Source organism: Pituophis catenifer, unplaced genomic scaffold, assembly GCF_029215685.1.
Source record: "Pituophis catenifer annectens isolate HBS135680 unplaced genomic scaffold, rPitCat1.0.hap2 SCAF_3, whole genome shotgun sequence".
Taxonomy (NCBI): Eukaryota; Metazoa; Chordata; class Lepidosauria; order Squamata; family Colubridae; genus Pituophis; species Pituophis catenifer.
In genome coordinates, this window is record NW_027256883.1 from 93,171,412 (window position 1) to 93,189,811 (window position 18,400).

General features: G+C 41.2%; 1 protein-coding gene across 1 annotated transcript in view; it reads right to left on the bottom strand.

Annotated features, from left to right (window-relative positions):
- Positions 1-18,400, bottom strand: part of SEMA5A (semaphorin 5A) — a 143,969-nt gene that overhangs the window by 106,486 nt on the left and 19,083 nt on the right. The window contains exon 3 of the mRNA XM_070939125.1: positions 18,022-18,067. Within this exon, the coding sequence (XP_070795226.1) occupies positions 18,022-18,067 (46 nt within the window). The remainder of the gene's footprint in view (positions 1-18,021; positions 18,068-18,400) is intronic.

The window sequence follows — 18,400 nt, forward strand, 5'->3', positions numbered from 1 at the left end:
TTAATGTATGAACAACTCGAAAGAAGAACGGCTGCCTTTGTGCTAGGCTGAAGCAGGAAAAGATTTATGATCCCTGAATCCTAGCTAATGAGACCTGCTGGTCTATCAAACCCAGCATCCTGTTTCCCACATTGATTTGCCAGCTAGATGCTCTAAAATACCAGTAAGCATAGCAAACAAGATTATATGCTCAAGGAAAATGGGGACACCTCCAAAAATACATTTAATCCCATTGAAAAGAGAACTAAGGTGTAAGCCATTATCATACCTTTTGGCAATAAATTTCTTTCTCCATACTAGGTGGAGAATAGTATAAACATTCATTTATTTCTATTTGTAAAAATGTGTATTCTAGATATCAAAACCAGGTTTCCCTAGGGAAGCTAATGTCCAAATACTTAAAGCCAGATAATTTCAGCCATATAATCTAATGAAATCATTACAACTCATTTTATAAACATCTGCCATTACCTATTTTGTTGTAATTTTTCCATATTTAAAAGGTTGAGATTTTAATCTTTTCATATAATTAAAAAGCCCTAACCTTTGAGTATATTGATTTCCCCCCCACTTTTTTTTTTGCTCATTATCTTTGTCAGTATGATTTTATTGCCTACAGAGATTCAATAAAGAATTGTATTTAGGTATTTGAATAATATCCACCTTATTTTCAATACTGCAATCATAATGCTTAACATGGGATCTGTCTTCTTCAATGCTATTGCATATACTTAAATAGCCTACCACAATACCACATGGCTTAGTATTCATTCAAAGCAGTGGTGGGTTGCTCCCAGTTCTATCCGGTTCTGTAGAACCGGTAGTAAAACCAGCGGGAGGCCCCACCCACCCACCATGACATCATCATGGGTGATCTGCACATGCGCAGAAGTGCACATGCATGAATTGAGTGCGCACATGCGCGCTCCTGCTGCAAACCAGTAGTAAAGGTAAATGAAACCCACCCCTGATTCAAAGGCCTGTGAACCATCTCCTCTTGAAGGTTGTTCTGGTTTGTTTTTTTTAAGTTATGGTGCTAGCATGCTTCAGTTATGAGTGTCTCAGAGATGGACTGGACATTATTCAATATGCAATTGGGAAGCAGCTATGAAAAAAACACTTCAAGCTGTGTCAAAATGTGCTTGAACATATTTGGCATTTAATTCCAGCTGTACCCTTTAGCAGTGCTTGGCAGGATTCTCAAGCACTACCACTGAACTAGTGGCACATGTTGCAATCTTCTGTCAGGCAAATTCTGTAATCAAAATGAGGCAAGGCTGCACAGCTATTGGCAAATGAAATGAAATGTTCAAGCATCTGGGTTACTTTGTACCACAGTCTCATTAAGTGAAGAACCTGCGACAATAGCTACACGAAAGAAAATCACAGAAAAGATTATGTCATAACAGGAAAGCCTCAGCAAATGAAAGCATCGGTTCAACCTTGTCTTGGCCTAGAAGCAAAGCGGTATTAGGACTGCTTAGTGCTTGAATAGGAGACCACCAAGAATGCAATGGCTCTACCTTAAGAGGGAGATGACGAAAAATAATAAAGAAGAAAGTAACGGAAGACTACTACTATGCTGCTGCCAAGAAAATGATAAAGTTCCCAAGGGATGAATTCAAGCCAAGTATATCTGCCTTTTCTGTATGTAATAGTAATAGCACTTAAACTTATATACCACTTCACAGTGCTTTACAGCCCTCTCTAAGCAGTTTACAGAGTCAGCATATTACCCCTGTCAGGGTAATGATGATTTAAATCTGACCAGCCCCTTTAAGACTGAGGATGAGTCAGCAGGGTTATTGCCCTTTAAGAAGCCATTTTTAAGTGTTTTAAGTATTTTGGCCTCCATTGTTAGTCCCTCAGTAAAACCAAACAAAATCTAGATAATATGAAACTTCCGGTTGGCGACTGGTGGTGTCATGGTGTTATGAGAGTGATCGCTGCTCTCCAACGCCTTTATTCACCGTGCTTTGGGGACCCTTCGAGGCATGGAAGCCCGGAGAGCTTTGTGGACAATAGTGGAAGTCCGGCAAGCGGAGAAGCGAGGAGCAAGCACTCTCCATTAGACCGGACGCCTCTGTCAAACCAGCGCATGTGTGTCTATAATTTAATGGCGGACCCAAGGCTGCAATAGCCAACAAAAAGACGGGTAGCAAAGAAATTCGGGGAAGCTGGTGTTAGAAGAGGACTTATACTTCTTTTTTCCTGAACACCATGAGATTGTAATCAGAGAAGTGGAGCCGGCTGTGTCGGGTGAAAAGGACTCGTGGAAAGTGAACAAGCGGCAACTGGAAGTAAGGGAGTAGACTGAAATGGCACAGGTTTTCAGGCAAGCCGGCTAGGAAGAAGAAAAAGAAGGTGATCAGTGAAGCAGAAAGGTGGCGCAGATAGAGGACCGGGGGGACGCTTTTGACAACAATAAATGAGAAAACTTTGGCGGCATATACGGAGACCTGTTTGACAGCGGAGGAGAGAGAAACCAGAAGTGCAGCCATTAATTGGATCTGACAATAAGACTGCGGAAGTGTGGAGATCAACGGAGGAAGGCGTACTGAAATCAGATTCAAGTCAATTGGACTTCGGAATTAGGAAGACGTTGAAACAGTTGGGAATTAGACTGTAAGGACTTTTATGAACTAATAACAGGAGGAGAACTTCCGATCCACACAGGAACTCACATATTTTTTGAAACCTCTATACTTTAATATATTAACATCTCGATATATATATATTTATATTTACAACCTTAAATATCCCTATATATATTTGCATATTTTTATATACTTTATATACATTTATATACTTTATATACATTTATATATTTAAATATTTACATAGATTTAGCTTTAATTGGTGATACTTCTCTCTATTAATTCTCTCTATTAATTTGCTTGAAGGGCATTTATTATAGGTAGCATTTTATAATTGTGATATTAACTGCCAATCGAGTACTAATTAATTAATAACAATCTGATAATCAACATGCATTTGGAAAAACAGAATTAAGTATTTCTGAACATAATTGAATTAATTGTGAATTAAGTATTTTTTGCTATAGGCATTGATTGCATGAGATAGATTGATAAGTACTACAGTCATAGTCTTGAGGTAAAAAAAAAGAGAGAGAGAGGAATCTCTCTGGATATGAACAACAAGTATTTCTAGTACCCTTAGTAACACAAGAAATAAGATAACATCAGATAAAGAAGAAAAGGCAATCAGTGGATGATAATCTGGAGGAATATTGAAAAAATTGTGAGAGACCAGAAAAAGGTCTTGAAAGAAATGACAAGTCTCTCATCTATAATACTAAAAACAGGAAAGAAGACTATTTCAAACCCTACGATAGCAAAGACTTCACCACCAATGCAGAGATTGACAGAAGGGTTGACAAAAGCAGAAAAATCGGTGGTGATACCGACCATGCAAGCCATGCAATCAACCCTGACAGTAATTCAAGATACTATGCTGAAGATGCAAGAGAAGATGTCAAATAATCATGAAGAGTTGAAGATGGATATTCGAGCCATAGATCAAAAAATGAACGAGATACAAGAATCGATACATAAAAATTAACAAAAGATAAAAAAGGTGGAAACTAGAATGGAACAAAATGAAAGAAATCTAGACTCAATAGGTCAGAAGCTGATGGTGCAAAATAGAGAGTTGGAAGACTCAATAATCCATTTAGAGATGGAAAGAGCTTCTTTTTACCTACGCTTCCAAAATATAGCGGAAGATAAGGAGGAAGACCTGAGTCAAGTGATGGTGGAACTGATAGCGGAAATATTACAACAAGATAAACAAGATATAATAAAAGAGATAGATGAAGTGTACAGAGTGCAAATCAATTATGTCAGAAGGAATAAACTACCCAGAGAAGTGCACGTTAGATTTGCGAGGAAAAAAGTCAAAGATACATTCTATAGTATGGCAAGAGAAGAACCGGTGACATATAAGGGGAAAGAGGTGATAATCTTAAAGCAAGTTCCTAGGAGAGTGAGGGAATTAAGAAGGGACTACAGATTCTTAGCCATACAGTTAAATAAGAGAAACATCCTTTTCAGATGGATATTGCTGGAAGGCATGTTGATCACTTGGCAGGGGAAAAAAATTAAAATAGACAGCCTCATAACAGCACAAGACTTCCTAGACCAATTGAGAGGGACAGAGGAGGATCAAAGTAGCAAGGAAGAACTGGAAGCAATAGTGCAAGAAGAAGAAATTCCCCACCAACGGAGATCTAAAGAAGGAACCCCGGAGGAGAAGGAGACAGAAGACAAGGAAAACAAAGAGACAAAAGGGAAGAGACAAAGACCGCAAAGAACCACACGTGCAAATAAAAACTAAGACAGCACAAAAGAATTAGAAATGGAGGGTTGGAAGTTAATATCAATCAACATCAATGGATTAAATGACAATAAAAAGAGAAAACAACTATTTATAAAACTAGCCAAACAGAACTCTGACATAATATGCCTTCAGGAGGTCCACATAAAAAAAGAAGATGGGAAATGCTTAGAGTATAATAAATTTGGGGAAACTTTCACCTCCCTAGCAGAGAAAAAAAAGAGGGGCGTAGCGTTATATGTTAAAAAAGGGATCATAGCAGAATTAAAATATGCTGATACTAAGGGGAGAACGTTAGTGGTTGAGATTAAGAGAGGGAACCTTCCAATACTATTGGTAGCTATCTATGCCCCAAATAAAAACCTGGGGGAATACTATAAAAAGTTAGGAGAGAAAATAAGTATAATGGAGTATAGCAACATTTGTATAATTGGCGATTTCAATGGGATAGTAGATTCGGACAAAGACCATAAGAGTAGTAAAGACAAAAAGAAAAAAAGGGATAAATTACCAAGAACTTTCTTCGACCTAGTGGATGAATTAAATCTTGTAGATATTTGGTGGACCTTGCATCCAAACAAGAAACAATATACTTTCTATTCGAATTCCCAAAAATTGTGGTCGAGAATTGACATGATGTGGGTCAGTAGGAGTCTAGGGATGGAAATTGAATCCGCAGAAATAACACCGAATATATGGGCGGACCATACCCCTTTAGAAATAAGATGGAAAAATTTATACAGAAAAAAGCATAAGAGATGGAGGTTAAACACACAATCTTTGAGGGATAAGGAATATATTGGAAAAGTTAAGGGAGAACTAAAACTATTCTTCGAAGAAAATGAAAATCAAATAACATCTCGAGTAATAATATGGGGCACGATGAAGGCATATTTAAGAGGGTTGGCAATATCATACAGTGTATATAAAAATAAAGAAAAAAGGAAGATGCAGAAGGAGTTTCTAGAGAGACTGGGAGAAGCAGAAAAGAACTTGCAGCAAAACCCAGGAGATAAGGTGACAAAAGAAAGCTGGATGATATTAAGACATAAATTGAATATTCTGGATCAGGAAGAATTGGCCTACAAGATAAAACAATCAAAACAATACTACTTTGAAAATGCAAATAAACCGGGCAAATGGCTGTCTTATAAATTAAAAAAGGAGAATGAGAAAGGGATCATTTACCAATTGGAAGATGCAGAGGGACGTATAGTGAATAAAGAAGAGGATAAACTCGAAATTGCCCGGGATTATTATGCTGCACTATACAAGGAGGAAGAAATTCCAAGAAAAAAAATTGAACAATATTTGGCAGAGGAAGAACTCCCATTGATAGGAATGGAAGAGAGGGAAATGCTGAATAGGGAAATCACAATAACGGAATTAAAGATGGCAATATCTAAATTTAAAAACAATAAATCACCAGGCCCAGATGGATTCCCAGGAGAATTGTATAAAAATTGTATAAAAATTTGGATTTGGAGGAAATACTTTTACCGAAACTCACATGGGTGGACACACTCTGGACTTAGTTTTTGTCTCTGGTCAGTGGTCGAGTGGCCTTGATACAGGGGATATAGTCATCGAACCCTTGTCATGGTCTGACCACTCGCTCCTTCGACTGGACTTTCTAACCGCTGCACCCCGCCGCAGGGAGGCGGGACCGACCAGGTGGTTCCGCCCCAGGCGCCTGATGGACCCTGATAGGTTCCAGATGGAGCTTGGGCCATTTCCTGAGACTCTGGCTCACGACTCGGCTGAGGACCTGGTGGCCGCCTGGGATAGTGCGGCTGCCGGGGCCTTGGACCGTGTCGTGCCTTTGCGGCCTCTGACCCGGCACCGAACTCACCTAGCTCCTTGGTTCTCCGAGGAGCTTAGGGAGATGAAGCGCCAGAAAAGACGCCTGGAGAATAGTTGGAGGACCAGCCGCTCCGAATCCGACCGAACACTGGTGAGGTCTCATATTAAGACCTACCTAGTGGCAATAAAAGCGGCAAAATCTAGCTATTTTGCCGCTCTTATCGCGTCATCAGATAATCGCCTGGCCGCCCTGTTTAGGGTGACCCGCTCCCTCCTCCATCTGGAAGCGCGGGATGACCCCTTGCAGGGCCGAGCTGAGGACTTTGTGCAGTATCTGTATGACAAAATCGCTCAGATTCGGGAAGGGCTGGCCTCTGACTGGGTATGTCCGGACGGGATGACTGAGGCAGGTCTTGAGAGTGTTATCTGGGGGGAGTTCGATCCTGTGGCTCCCGAGGACATGGACAGGGTCCTGGGACGGCTGAACGCGACCACATGTTTATTGGACCCGTGTCCCTCCTGGTTGGTACTGGCTTCCCGGGAGGTGACACGAGGCTGGCTCCAGAAGATTGTTAACGCTTCTTTGAGTGAGGGGGTCCTGCCGGCCGCTTTGAAAGAAGCGGTTGTGAGGCCCCTCCTCAAGAAGCCCTCTCTGGATCCGGCTGTTTTGGCTAACTATCGTCCAGTCTCCAACCTTCGCTTTGTTGCGAGGGTTGTTGAGAGTGTGGTAGCACAACAGCTTCCCCGGTACCTGGATGAAACTGTCTATCTAGACCCGCTCCAGTCCGGCTTCCGACCTGGGCACAGCACGGAAACGGCATTGGTCGCGTTGGTGGATGATCTCTGGAGGGCTCGGGATAGGGGTTGCTCCTCTATCCTGGTCCTGTTAGACCTCTCAGCGGCTTTTGATACCATCGACCATGGTATCATGTTGCACCGGTTGGCGGGGTTGGGAGTGGGGGGCACCGTTCTGCGGTGGTTCTCCTCCTACCTCTCTGACCGGTCGCAATCTGTGTTGACGGGGGGGGCAGCGGTCGACCCCGAGGCACCTTGCTTGTGGGGTGCCACAAGGGTCGGTCCTCTCGCCCCTTCTGTTCAACATTTATGTAAAGCCGCTGGGTGAGATCATCCGTGGCTTCGGGGTGGAGTTCCATCAGTACGCTGATGACACCCAGCTGTACATCTCCACCCCAGGCCACCCCAACGATGCCCTTGAAGTGATGTCCCAGTGCCTGGAGGCCGTGCGGGCCTGGATGGGGAGAAACAGGCTCCGACTCAACCCCTCCAAGACCGAGTGGCTGTGGCTTCCAGCGTCCCGATATAGCCAGCTGACGCCATCGCTGGCTATTGGGGGCGAATCACTCGCCCCCACGGAGAGGGCTCGCAACTTGGGCGTCCTCCTGGACGCACGGCTGTCTTTAGAAGACCATTTGACGGCCATGGCCAGGGGGGCTTTTTATCAGGTTCGCCTGATACGCCAGTTGCGCCCCTTTCTAGATCGGGACTCTCTACGCACAGTCACTCAGGCACTAGTCACTTCCCGCCTGGACTACTGCAACGCTCTCTACATGGGGCTCCCCCTGGGGTGCACCCGGAGGCTCCAGCTGGTCCAGAATGCGGCCGCGCGGGGGATTATGGGGGCGACGAGGCGCTCCCATGTGACACCTCTCCTGCGCGAGCTGCACTGGCTCCCGGTGGTCTTCCGGGTGCGCTTCAAGGTGTTGGTGACCACCTTTAAAGCGCTCCATGGCTTAGGGCCGGGGTACTTACGAGACCGCCTACTGCCACCAATAGCCTCCCACCGGCCAGTACGCTCGCACAGAGTGGGCCTCCTCAGGGTGCCATCCGCCAGACAATGTCGGCTGGCGACCCCCAGGGGGAGAGCCTTCTCTGTGACGGCGCCCACCCTCTGGAATAACCTTCCCCCGGAGTTACGTATAATAACAGACCTCCGGATTTTTCGGCGGGCCCTGAAAACTTATTTATTTCAACTAGCTGGGCTGGCTTGAGCTAAATTTTAAATTGGTTTTAAATTGGGTTGTTTTAATTTACGGCCAGAATATCTAATTATTTTAATACTGTTTTTTAAATTTTGTATGCTTTGTTTTTACTTAGGCTGTGCACCGCCCTGAGTCCTATTTGGAGAAGGGCGGTATAGAAATTTAAACAAACAAATAAATAAATAAATAAATATTGGAAATTTGTAATGAGGCCTTGATAAGATCTAAAATTCCAGACTCGTGGAGGGAGGCATACATCATGCTATTGCAAAAAGAAGGTGCCAATCCAAAACAGATAAAAAATTATAGGCCAATTTCCCTTTTAAATACGGATTACAAAATTTTTATGAGTGTAATGGCAGAAAGAGTAAAGAAAATATTAAATAATTTGATTCATACTGACCAAAATGGATTTCTCCCCAGAAGACAGATAAGAAACAATACAAGAGTAGTGATTGATATCCTAGAATACTATGAAGCCTACCAGGACAAGCAAATGGGACTTGTTTTCTTAGACGCCCAAAAAGCGTTTGACAATTTCAATTGGGAGTTCATGGTTCAACAAATCAAAATGATGAAATTTGGAGAAAATTTTGAGAACATGATAACAACAATTTATGACAAACAAAGAACAAACATTTTATTAAATGGAGCTATGACAAAAACTTTTCAAATCAGAAAAGGGGTAAGACAAGGATGTCCGTTGTCATCACTATTGTTTATATTGGCTCTAGAAGCCCTATTAAGAAAAATTAGGAACAATAAAGAAATTAAAGGATTGAAAATTAGGAAAGAAGTATACAAAGTCCAGGCATTTGCTGACGATGTAACCTTAATCATGGAGGAACCATTAGAAACGGGACAAAAAATCTTGGAGGAATTGGAAAAGTATGGAGAAGTGTCCGGATTCAAATTAAATAAAACCAAAACTAAAATGTTGACCAAAAATCTGTCGGAAGAGCAAAAGAAAGTACTAGGTTTGCAAATAGTTAAGAAAATAAAATATTTGGGAGTATGGATAACAGCAAGATGTTCGGCCCTAAGGGAAGATAATTACGTGCCCCTGATTAAAAGCATTAAACAAGATTTGGAAAGATGGGGGAAATTACAAATATCATTTTTAGGCAGGATAGCATCAATAAAGATGAGCGTCCTGCCTAAGCTGCTATTTCTGTTCCAAACTATGCCAGTTAACCTAGACAAAAAAAATTTCTTAGAACTGAACAACATTATCAGGAAATTCATCTGGGGAAGCAAAAAACCTAGGATCGCAATCCGAACACTACAGGATAAAAGAAATAAGGGTGGATTTGGACTCCCAGCATGGGAAGTGTACTATAAAGCAGCCAATTTTGTGTGGCTAAGGGAATGGGCTACCTTGGAAAACAAAAGAATTTTGGCTTTGGAAGGGCTGCAGAAGGGCTGGCATGCCTACCTATGGGATACAGGCAAAAGGACAAGGACATATTTTCACAGGCATAAAATAAGAGACACATTAATGCAGACCTGGCGGGAAATAAGACAAAAGCAGTACACGAAAGTCCCGAAATGGCTCTCCACAATGGAGGCCATAATATATCCTAATGTCTTAGAAATTGGAAAAATGTTCAAATACAAGGACATCTTAGATAGTGGTGGGAATCTCAAAACGAATGAGGCGTTAAAAGAACAAGGCATCCATATTGATTGGTGGCCGTATGTACAAATTAAGTCCCGATACCAAAAAGACAAGGAGGAATTTGGTATAGAAATAGGAGCCAATGGATTCGACAAGATATGGATGGGAACGGAAAATAAACTATTAGCCAAATTATATAACTATTTGCTCGAATACGATAGGGTAGAGGAGGTAGTCAAAAACCAAATGATTGCATGGGCTAAAAATATTGGACACAGTATAAATCTAGACGAATGGGAAAAAATCTGGAACAGTAATCTTAAATTGACAAGGGCAGTAGCATATTGTCAGGTTCACCTGAACCGCCAGTTGCGCCCCTTTCTTGATCGGGATTCCGTGCGCACAGTCACTCATGCCCTTGTCACCTCTCGCCTGGACTACTGCAACGCTCTCTACATGGGGCTCCCCTTGAGGAGCACCCGGAGGCTCCAACTGGTCCAGAATGCGGCCGCGCGGGTAATTATGGGAGCTGCATGGCACTCCCGCATAATACCGCTCCTGCACGAGCTGCACTGGCTCGCAGTGGTCTTCCGGGTGCGCTTAAAGGTGTTGGTTACCACCTTTAAAGCGCTCCATGGTATAGGACCTAGTTATCTTCGAGACCGCCTTCTGCCACCGATGACCTCCCATCGACCCGTGCGCTCCCACAGAGAGGGCCTCCTCGGGGTGCCATCAGCCAAGCAATGCAGGCTGGTGACCCCCAGGGGGAGGGCCTTCTCTGTGGGGGCTCCCACCCTCTGGAATCAGCTGCCCCCAGAGATAAGGAGAATCCAAGACCTCCGTGCCTTCCGCCGTGCCCTTAAAACCTACTTTTTCCAACAAGCCGGGCTGGCCTAACAAATTTTTTAAATGATTTTAAATTTGTTTGTCTTTTTAAATTTTGGGCCAAATTGAGATATTTCCTTTTAATCTGTTCTTAATGTATTTATTATCTGTTTTTATTTGGCTGTACACCGCCCTGAGTCCCTAGGGAGAAGGGCGGTATATAAATTTGAAGTAAAATAAATAAAGAAAGAAAATAAAGAAAACCAATATAAAATGCTATACAGGTGGCATTTAGCCCCTACTAGGATAGCAAAAATTTACCCTAACACAAGGCCAAACTGTTGGAAATGTGGTCATTATCAAGGCACCTTCTATCATATGTGGTGGACATGCCCCGAAGCGACAAAATTCTGGAAAATGATTCAAAGATGGACTCAAGAAATAACAGAGGAAAATATCGATTTGGCACCCGAAACTTTTCTCCTGGGAATACTGAAAAGGGCATATGAGAAAAAAAAGAGGTACCTAATTATGCATATCATTACAGTTGCCAGAATAATATATGCACAGTATTGGAAAGAGAAAGGGCTGCCACAGGAAGAACATGTAATTAGAAAAATATTAGAATGCGCTAAGATGAATAAGTTAACTTATGTGATAAACGAAAAAGAGAATTTGGAATATTACACAGTGTGGGAAATGTGGTATAAGTGGATGGAAGACAAAAGTAAAAGGTAGAATAAGGGAGGGTGCAACTATCAATAATAATCAAGTAATTAGGAAACACCATGTATATAATCTGTATATATTTATGAACACCGCTAAACCAAAAATTGTTAAATTGTATTATTATGTATTTCAATAAAAATTTCAAAAAAAATATATCTAGATAATATATACTTGTGTTATCTTTTCTCTGTGAAGTTTTCCTTCCATTTTGGTTATATTTCCCTTCTCGTTCACTCTTTGAATAAAATTGGGCTTTTATGCACTTGTTATACATTGGCCAAAATGTGCCAGAACTGAGCTACATCATCTTTGCTATTAGTCCTGCATGGGTATGATCAAGATTGGTAACTTAGTTTAACTACACCTTTTGTAGCTCTACTGAAAAGTTTAATATGGAAACCTCAATTGACCAAAGCCATACAGTCAATGAAAGTAAATATCTATGACTGCATCAGGTGTAAGTCATAGCACATAAAAAAGGAGATTGTGATTTAGAATGCGAAAGAAATAAAATGCAAAAGCACATAATTAAAAACAATGAAAGAAAAGAAAGAAAAATAAGTATGGTGCATAAAATAAAAAATAAAAAACTGCAAAATTAAAGGCTGCAATATAACTGAATGAAAGTGATATGATTTTCTAGGGTAAGCTTGAATGCAATGGAAGGAAATGTATCAATTTAATGATGAATGAAACAGATAAAATGTATGTTAGAAAATATGAATTAATGTTATTTAGACTGATGCGGGTGTTGACTGCATGTTATTCTCCAGTGAACAGTAACAGTGGAAGAACCAGGGATGGGCTGAAGAAAAACAATAATATTCTGAATGAATGGAATCCAGGCAAACATTAATTGGCTAGGTGACATGGACTGATAAGTGGAACAAAATCATAACACAGAAAAAGTGATTGGGCCTTTCAGAGGAGTAAAAATGAACACTAATGGTAACTGTTCAGTAACCATCCACTTAAACAAAGTATGTTTCAAGCATCAAAGCATAAATCTAGTCACATATTCACACAACCAAATAATGAATTAAAAAGCATGAGGGATTGGAGAATTAGTGAAGGATATAAGGCTCATGAGAGCTTCTGAATGTGAGACTATTATTTCAGGGTGCTAAGAGAATTTTTTTTTGAAAAATAGATATGAAAGAAAAGGAAAAGAAGTAATAATAAAGAAAAGATAGAATGACAACCAAAAAAGGTATGAGTTTTGTGAAAAATAAATTTGAAGATAGAACTACTTCCCAACAGAATGAGTAGAAAGTCATTCTATCTTATTTTAATTTATGAATCACATTTTTCTAATATTGAAAAAGGATGTAGAAGCAAAACAAATTAAGTTACACAATGTCACGGAAGTGTGTGAAATGTGCTAATGGAAAGCATGAAAAAGAATCTTCAGTGGAATGATGACATAAAAGTGACTGTGGATGAGAAAAAGACACATTAGCGAGTGACAGCTGCAAAAATTATTATGGGGAAAAGAGAAAAAAAGATAATGGAAAGAATATAATTAAGGGAAGCAAGAAAAAGTATGGAAAATAGAAAAAGAGGCAAAGAAAATGCAGAGTGATCTTGATGGAAATTAAAGTCTTCTGGAAATTAAAAGAGAGGAAAACAAACAGGATTCAACAGAGTGAACAGAATTGTAAATATTTTTTTAGATTTTAATAGGAAATTCTGGTAAAAGGTTAGTGGATAGCCCACAATTTATTGCCAGAAATCTATTGAATAAATTGAAATGGCAATATTTTTGCCCATTTTGCTTTACAGGAGTGAGCATTGGGTATATACACCCTATCAGGAAAAAAGCAAAGCTTGAATGTGCAGAAGTGGGAATTGGTTACATAAAAAGTACATAAAACAAGAATACAGATGGCAAATACAAGTGGCAAATACAAAGTAGCTATGTTGAAATGGTTTGTCACACAGAGAGAATGAACAAGGATTGAATCACAAAATAAATATATGAAACAAGATTGAATGGCTTCAAAGGAAGCAGAAGATTTAGAAAGACATGGTTGAGGGAGGTGATGAGATCCTGAAAAAGAGAGAAATGAAGTTTAACGAACAAAAGGCAACACATGAAGCAGTGTATTAAACTAATGCTGTGATGGCAAACCTGTGGCATGCAAAGCCCTCTCTGCGGGCACTCGAGCCATCGCCCGGCTTAGCTCCACCCCGCATGCATGCGCACCTCCCGCCAGCCAGCTGATTTTTGGGTCTCTGCCGTGCATGCACGGGGGGGCATGCAGGAGACTGCACACATGCCTGGGGGGCTGTGCATACATGCGCAGAGGCAGGGGGTCACGCACACATGCCTGGGGGCGGAGGGGTGCAGTGTAATTTTTAATAAATATTACATTTGAAATTTGAAATTCTGACTTAAAAATTAAAACATCCAGTTTTTAACTACCAAATCATGTAATATGATTTAGGGGGTAGTCCAATTACCTCTTATCTTTCACATATTCACACACACTCTGTTCTTGAAGTGAAAATGGTGTTTGCCACAGTGTCCATCAGAGTTGATCATAGGAAATGCACCAGAAATGTCCATGTTGCAGGTAGCCATGATTGAATCATTGTTTTCATAAACATGTACATATTTATAATGCAATTTTATGCATTTCCACTTAGAATTAATATTTTATTTATGTATTTATGTTTCTCCCATCTTAATTTTTTTAAAAAAATAACTCAAGGCAGCAAACATACACAATACACATATTTTCTCCATAAAAACAACCCACTGAAGCAGGCTGGGCTGGGAGAGTCTGTCTGGCCCAAAGCCACCTAGCCTACTTTTCTGTCTAAAGCAGGAGTAGAATTCACGGCCTCTCAGTTTCCAGCCTGGTGCCTTCACCACTAGACCAAACTTCAGCTGAGTTTATACCATCAAATATTTATAGAGCATAAGGAATTCTGAAAAATATGCAATGAAAACATTTGTTTTATAAAATATAGTCCTAAGCATTTGTTTCATAAATATTGTACACAAGGGAAGACTCCACCCCCCTTTTTTTTCAACATGGGAATTTAAACACAGACAGCTGCTTTGGACATACCTGCCACAACCCAGAATGTTATGTTTGAGTTCTGTTAAAATCAATAGGTTTTAAGCTAACAGTGACTAACTTATTCTATTGATGCAGGGCACATCAGAATTCCACTCATTCATCCTATAACAATGGCAGCTACCTTTGCAATGCAAACAAAAGCAGGCCCATACACAAAACTTTCTTTATAATGAAGGGTCTTATTCATTGGTTTTGTCCTTGGATGTATATGTAAGCAGGTGTTGCATGTACATACAAAGGCATCTTTAAAGACTGAAGGTAAACATAATTCAATGACACATTAAATCCAGAGGTAGATTTTGTCTGTACAAGTTATATCCAATTTCTACAATGAAAATACAAAGTGCAGACTCTTATAAAACACTTACAGTTTGCTGCCATGATTACAATAGTTTGGGTGGAGTTTGTGTAGAGTTTATTTATTTTATTTTATTTTATTTTTGAATTTGTATACCGCCCTTCTCCCTGAGGACTCAGGGCGGTGAACAGCCAAATAAAAACATCAAATACAAATATTAAAACACATTTAAAATATATATATAGATTTGGCCCCATTAATTAAAACGATAAACGAAACAAAACAATTAAAAAACCCTTAAAAAGAAATTAAGCCAGCCTGGCTTGTTGAAAAAAGAAAGTTTTAAGGGCACGGCGGAAGGCACTGAGGTCATGGATTCTCCTTATCTCAGGGGGCAACTGATTCCAGAGGGTGGGTGCCCCCACAGAGAAGGCCCTCCCCCTGGGGGTCACCAGCCTGCATTGTTTGGCTGATGGCACCCCGAGGAGGCCCTCTCTGTGGGAGTGCACGGGTCGGTGGGAGGTCGTCGGTGGCAGTAGGCAGTCTCGAAGATAGCTAGGCCCTATGCCATGGAGCGCTTTAAGGGTGATAACCAACACCTTGAAGCGCACCCGGAAGACCACCGGGAGCCAGTGCAGTTCACGCAGGAGCCGTGTTACATGGGAGCGCCACACTGCTCCCGTCACTACCCGCGCTGCTGCATTCTGGACCAGTTGGAGCCTCCGGGTGCTCTTCAAGGGGAGCCCCATGTAGAGAGCATTACAGTAATCAAGGCGAGAGGTTACGAGGGCATGAATGACTGTGCACAAGGAATCCCGATCAAGAAAGGGCCACAACTGGCGGATCAGGCGAACCTGATAAAAGGTCCCCCTGGTTACAGCCGTCAGATGTTCCTCCAAGGACAGCTGCGTATCCAGGAGGACTCCCAGATTGCGAGCCCTCTCTGTGGGGGCCAAAGACTCGCCCCCAATAGTCAGTGATGGAGTCAACTGACCATATCGGGATGCCGGGAACCACAGCCACTCAGTCTTGGAAGGGTTGAGCCTGAGCCTGTTCCTCCCCATCCAGATCCGTACAGCCTCCAGGCACTGGGACATCACTTCAAGGGCATCGTTGGGGTGGCCTGGGGTGGAGATGTACAGCTGAGTATCATCAGCGTACTGATGGTATCTCACCCCAAAGCCACGGATGATCTCGCCCAGTGGCTTCACATAAATGTTGAACAGGAGGGGCGAGAGGACCGACCCCTGAGGCACTCCACATATAAGAGGCCTCGAGGTCGACCTCTGTCCCCCAGCCAACACGAACTGCGACCGGTCGGAGAGAAAGGAGGAGAACCACCGTAACACGGTGCCCCCCATCCCCAACTCTTGTGTAGAGTTGATAATAACTCTACACAAAATAACTACAGTACATTTGGAGGTAGATTTAAAGAGGAAAAGTAGGAATGGCAAGAGAATTCATGGTGGAACTTATTCTGGAAGATGAACAGGCTGAGCCCAAGGGAGGGGTCAAACACATCATCAGTCATGAGTCCCTACATACCCACAAGAGAGCTAAGTCCAGCCCAACTTGAATTCCTTTCTATTCATAATTCCCATTAATTTCCCTTGACATTAGTAGTTCAAATTCTTGTGGAGAGATTAAGCTTGCCATAAATCTTGATACTCATTTGAACTGCCTGAATCTCCTGATTTCCCTGGCACTTGACATTTACACTGGCAGTAGCCTGGCTCTGTTAAAATTGATTTCCCATACTGGCAAATCCAAACTTTTCTATAACATCTCTTGCAGAAGAGCTGTACACAACCATTCAAAGCATTCATGAAGTGAGCTATCAAATGAACATTAAAAGGCTGTAGGAAAAAAAAAAAAGAGCAGTGTGGCCACAATAGTGCAACTGAGACTCTGTCATTTTCATGTATATCACTCCCCCAGTCCTGCAGAGGAAAATAGCTCTAATACTAAATTTAACAGAAAATTGTCTAATCACAATATTGGAGATGCTGAAACCTCGGTTCTATCAGAGTAACTGTCCCGTTGTCTGAAGTCCAGGCCATTAGCAAACTAAGACAAGCCCATAGTCTAGTTTGGCATTTTATGGAGTAAGCAAGTGAGCACAGATCAATCACTCTCAATTCACTTACTCCATTATATTCAACATAACATCAGCCTCCCACAGTTCAAAAGAGGAATGAATGGATAAATTGCTGGGTTTATGTGGAAAAGAAGATACCCATCTCTATTCTATTTGAGGGGTTGCCCATCTGAATCTAAAGTAAACATAATGAGATAGAAGAAAAGAGAGCAGAGACCTTGAAATTATGCATTAACACTGTACTCTTGGAGAGCAGACAAAGTGGTGCACTGCTTCTCTTGCCTAGTCACAGCCTTTCCAAGATGGTTTCATTTAAATTATCATTGGGGCTGTATAAAGGCTACACAATGCACTTCAAGGGTCAAATCAAGGCTTCCAGAAATGGCCCAATTCATTCTGGATCATTTGGAATTGTGGTGATGATGAGGAAGGGAATCTGTGTCAATTCTCAAATTCTGGAGCGGAATTACAAAAAATGTATGCCTGCTTCCTCGTTACCTGGCAAGGAAATGACTCAAATGGATGCATTTTTTTTTTTTATTTATCAATAGAATAGAATGAAGCTAGAAGGGAAATTGAATCTGTTCTTACTACCTTTATGCTTTCTGAGCTATACCAGTTCCATGCTATATATGACTGTTGCTTTAGCCTCTCTATCATAAAATAGCCCCTCTATCCAAGGGTGAAATCCAACAGGTTCTTACAGGTTCTGGAGAACCGGTAGTGGAAATTTTGAGCAGTTCAGAGAACCGGCAAATACCACCCTTGGCTGGCCCCAGAGTGGGGTGGGGAATAGAGTTTTTGCAATATCCTTCCCCCAGGAGTGGGGTGGGAATGGAGATTTTGCAGTATCCTTTCCCTGCCACACCCACCAAGCCACGCCCACAGAACCGGTAATTAAAAAAATTGGATTTCACCAAAATTCGCCTCTATCATAAAATAAAAATTGATTTACGTGGAAAGGACTCAAACTAAGAAGAAACAGGAACAGAATTTCAAGTTCTTTATTTCTGAACTGAACCATGGCTGGCTCAGGAATTCTGGGAGTTGAAGTCCACAGGTCATTAAAGTAGTCATAGTTGCCCACTCCTGATCTACATCATAAGTCAAATAATATGCTGAGATTTTAATTGACTTTATAAATAAAGATGAAGTTAAAAAGATGAAAATTGTACTTTTTAAAATTTCCATACAGGTAAACCTACCTGGATTAGAGAAAGATCCTCACTATGCAGCCTGAACAAGTAATTTCTAGAGTGAAAAAGAGGAAATAGCAGTTATTCAGACTATGCAGATAATATAACTAAAATTCTAAGAAATAAAGATATTCTTGGTTCTGAAACTTAAGCCCTCTACAGTATAGCTTGACTGGCACAAAAAAGTAAGCCAATTTTCTAAATAACTCTGGTTTGTTGTTTGCTAACAATCTCACAGAGCCATCAGGTTTCATCCCTCTACATGTGGCCTCAGTAACTGAGGCTCATTAGCAAAAAAAGAATGAATTTATGAATTTAGCATTAATGAATGGACCAACTCTTGTTTTGTTATTCCCAGAAATGAAAGCATCAGGAGCCCCGTATTTTC